Source organism: Cyprinodon variegatus, unplaced genomic scaffold (genome assembly GCF_000732505.1).
Source record: "Cyprinodon variegatus isolate N-32 unplaced genomic scaffold, C_variegatus-1.0 Scaffold1135, whole genome shotgun sequence".
Taxonomy (NCBI): Eukaryota; Metazoa; Chordata; class Actinopteri; order Cyprinodontiformes; family Cyprinodontidae; genus Cyprinodon; species Cyprinodon variegatus.
Window position 1 is genome coordinate 83,696 of NW_015151588.1, and position 4,129 is coordinate 87,824.

A 4,129-nucleotide genomic window follows, 5' to 3' on the forward strand; every position below is an offset into this window, starting at 1 on the left:
AGTCTAGTTTCCTTTTGGTGAGATGAGAGACTTATTCCACTCACTACATCCAATTGGAAAACAAAGAAGTATATGAGTTAATGTTTTTTTTTTTTTTTTTTAAAATTTTTTTTTTTTTTTTTTTTTTTTTTTTTTTTTTTTTAAATAAGAGACACTTTGTGTCTAAAAGGAATGACTATAAATTCACATTTAAAGGGTAAAGAGATCAGTTGTCTTTCATAAACCCTCCAAGGAACAAAATCTGTGATTTAACTCATCAGAAGGAAGGCATACCGGTACTTCTATTGAAGTAGTTGTTTTTTGAGTATTAGTATCATTGCATCAGATATATGAATTTATATGAAAGTCAGGAAGAGATTAATATTCTTATTTTCCGGTGTGTGATTGCACAGCTTGACTTAAATCTCTAAGAATAGTGGATTTATATTACACTGACTGGTGCTATCTAAACAAAGTTTATATATTTTGCAGCAAAATAAAAAAAAAATGTTGATATGTGACAGTGGATGCATTAGGCACAATTAAACAAAGGACAGATTGTTTTGTTGTTGGAGGGAAGGGCACATTAGGGGTGCTTGAATAAAAGTGGTTACAGAAACATGGGAATATTTAAAGCATCACTAAAGGCCTACATTTTAAATCAAAGTTTAGTTTTGACTACTATCAAATATCCAACCTGTAAAAATATATATATTTATATAAAATTTGTTGTATATTCTCTTTTTTTATTTCCACTTGTATTATGCTCCATAAGATAAAGGAATACATTTGAGATTGGCTCTGTGGTTATACTGCCTGTATAATTAGTGGTGTAATTAAAGGCCTCCATTGTGTTCCCACTCTTAGTTGTGACTCGAAGGCTTGATGTGCCACAGGAGAAATCCTGGCAAATGTAGGAGCTAAATACGTTCAGGGATAGCGTGTCTTATTTGGTTGTTACTGTTTCTAGAGCTCCACTCGATATCCTCTGCAGAGCAGACAGTGATAGTTTCTCATTTCTTTTCTGCAAAATTGCAAACAATAAAATTATTCAGATATCATGAATAGATCTGATAAATCCTTTGCTACATTAGTATTAAACATGCAGCTTTGTAGTGTTTAACCCTACCATTGCACAAATGAATGGCTGCTGCACTACTGCCACCCTCTGTATGTATTTAGGAAGTGCACTAACAAGATTTAATGCAGCATCAGAGCAGATGGTGCTGATAATAATCCTCTGGCCTCTGTCAGTTTTCGTCTTGTTTGCACTTTGTCACACTTTGTTCAAAATCAGGATGCTGATTTTAAAGATAACATGAAAAGTAAAACATCCAGACTTTGAATAATAATTTTACCTGTTAGTTTGGGTCTATCTGAGCTAACCTGACCCTATGTGGAAAATAAAATAGCTATTAAGTTTTGTAAAAACATTTACCATTAACTGTTTGAAATACCAGGCAGACGGTTGCTGTAGAGGGATTTTGGTTTGCTCTCTGTTTTATTCAGCTCTTTTGGAAGGTTACAAGGTTTTAGCTTTTAACATGGACTTTAACTAAGCCATTTTAAAACATACATTTTTTTTTGTTATCAGCCATTTAGGGATTGAGTCGCAGGTGTGCTTTGGTTCACTGTCCATCTGCAAAATGATGCATGCGCCCGAGCTAAAGAAAGTTATATCTGTTGGTATTTTCAACTTAAAAGCAGATATGTTACTTTTCCAGGTCCTGTAGCAGCAAAGCACGTCAGAATGATAACTCTACCACTTCTTGATTCAACTTTTTAATAGAAAAATTTTTTTCTCTTTCTGTTTCATTATTAAATCAAGACTAACTTGAATTGAATTAATTAAGGCATAAAGGTCTTTATTTTTTATTTCTTGGGTGACCTCCTTGGTAGATGTTTCTGCAAGAATACATTTGGTAGCCCTACTACTTCTGCGAAGGATCTCCACTTTTTTTTTAGCTTGTCTCCATTTTTGGAAAGTTTTTTCTCACTGTGCTTCACTGAAGTCCAAGAAGCCTGGTAATACTTTGTAACCTTTTCTAGAGAGATAAATATTATTGACTTTGTTTTTCACATGTTTTTAAATCCTCCTAAAAATCGCAGATGATGAATGGTTTTAAAAAAAAAATAGTATGATGATCTGAAACAATCGACTGTGGGGTAAAAATCAAAGAAAAGGATCTTTTTATGACTCAGATCAACATGTTTTTAATCTTTGTATACATCAGTGCCATAGGCTAAAAGTTTAACATACTAGTAATAAAGCAGCAGCAAGCAACCGTGTTTCATATTACAACAAACACATGTTTCATAAGGAGATTCTGTGCATTTGATTATTGGGGGGAAAAAAATGAACAAGGCTCATATCACGGTGCTTCATCATAGTGTTTGGTCTCTGCTTGTCCTCAGTTTGCAGCCTGGGTGGATGCAGTGGTTTTTGTCTTTAGCCTGGAGGATGAGATCAGCTTTCAGACAGTCTACAATTACTTCTTGCGCCTATCCAGCTACAGAAACACAGCTGAGGTGCCCATGGTCCTCGTCGGAACACAAGGTGTTTGCCTTAACATTTTTTTGTTTACAATCATCTAAAAATAATGAGGCATTCTAGAATATGCTGTATTCTTGCACTATGGTTACTTTTCCTTGATGTCTTTCTTTGAATCTTTTTTTATAGATGCAATCAGTGCAGCCAATCCCAGAGTGATTGATGACTCTCGGGCCAGAAAGCTCTCTAATGATCTGAAGCGCTGCACATACTATGAGACCTGCTCTACCTATGGTCTGAATGTGGAGAGAGTGTTCCAGGATGGTAAGAAGGAATATTCAAAGAAATTATGTGTTTTTTTTGTTTTGTTTTGTTTTTTATCAAGATATAGGATATAATTTTTGTATTAAAATTCCCAATTTTTTTTGGAAAAAGTTCAGACAAAAATTTTATAAAGTCTGCCTAGACCTTAAATTTTTTTTTCTCTAAGTTTGTAGCCTTTTTCACACGATCTAAACAAGATTTATAGAAGTTCCCATTGAAGAACTGCTAAAAGACATTCCAAAAGGATTTGAACAGAACATGTTGAACTCGAAGTTTGTGGTCTAGTTTCTCCTCAATGATAAGGATATTCCCTTTAGCAGTTTTGTTTTCTATTTATAGGATTTTAATTTTAAAAACTGTGTTTTGTCTGGTAGGCTCCTATACTATGTCCAAATATTGTTTAGTATGTATATAAATGCCTTTCAATAGATGATTGGATGTTTTACTACAATGCAATGCAGTTATGTTTTCACTCATACTTAAGCCACAGATGTTGTCGTAGACACATAAAAATATATTCTATAAAGGGTTACGTGTTGGTTAAACTATTGCTAGCACTACACTGAATAATTTTGAAGTCAAGATTTTTGAGGAAATGTGACACTGTGACATTAATATCATATGATACTGATTTAGTCGTACATGTCTGATGTAGAATCTCTATTCTCTGATTATCTCCCAAATTAATAAGTCGGATTTAGAAAATTTGTTGTCTCAACTGTATCACATTTTTTCTCTAAACTTCGAGCTCGTTAGAATGTCTTGGATATTATCTGGAAGTGTAGCTTGCTATTCAAGGTGCATTTTAGTGTCTGTTGAAGTAGTTTTGCATTTCACAGGCATGCTGTCTTCTCTCCCTGCCGTAATTGCCTCCTAAAGTCCAATTTGAAGTAATTAAACAAGTGACTGGCATCTACAGAAGTCACTCTGTGTAACAGTTGCTTTCTCTGTCTATCTGTAAAGCTACAGTAGGGCGTTGTGGTCCCAGCTGTCGATGCAGCTTAAGATCATCTCCAGCCTTCCTTCAATGCTAATTCATGTCACGCAGCCATGAGCTCTACCTCCCCTCCTCCTCCTCCCCAAGATATCCAGTCAAGTGTGCTGGGAATTAAATAAGGGCTTTCACATGCTGCAGAGCAATTCAGGATGTTCACATGGTTACCATTGCCTCATTTAGCCAGCATTAGGTTCCATTTCTTCCTGGAAATAATGTGATATTATACATGCAGATGCTATTTTAATAGCAATTTTAATTATACTCATAGTAAAATTAAAGAGATTGTTACAGACATGTTAGCATATATTATTTTGCAGTTACATCTTACAGATATGTTA

General features: G+C 34.5%; 1 protein-coding gene across 1 annotated transcript in view; it reads left to right on the forward strand.

Annotated features, from left to right (window-relative positions):
• The window catches only part of LOC107101700 (arf-GAP with GTPase, ANK repeat and PH domain-containing protein 3-like), a 101,431-nt gene that overhangs the window by 18,798 nt on the left and 78,504 nt on the right, over positions 1-4,129 (forward strand). The window contains exons 5-6 of the mRNA XM_015400712.1: positions 2,395-2,536; positions 2,660-2,794. Of these exons, the coding sequence (XP_015256198.1) occupies positions 2,395-2,536; positions 2,660-2,794 (277 nt within the window). The remainder of the gene's footprint in view (positions 1-2,394; positions 2,537-2,659; positions 2,795-4,129) is intronic.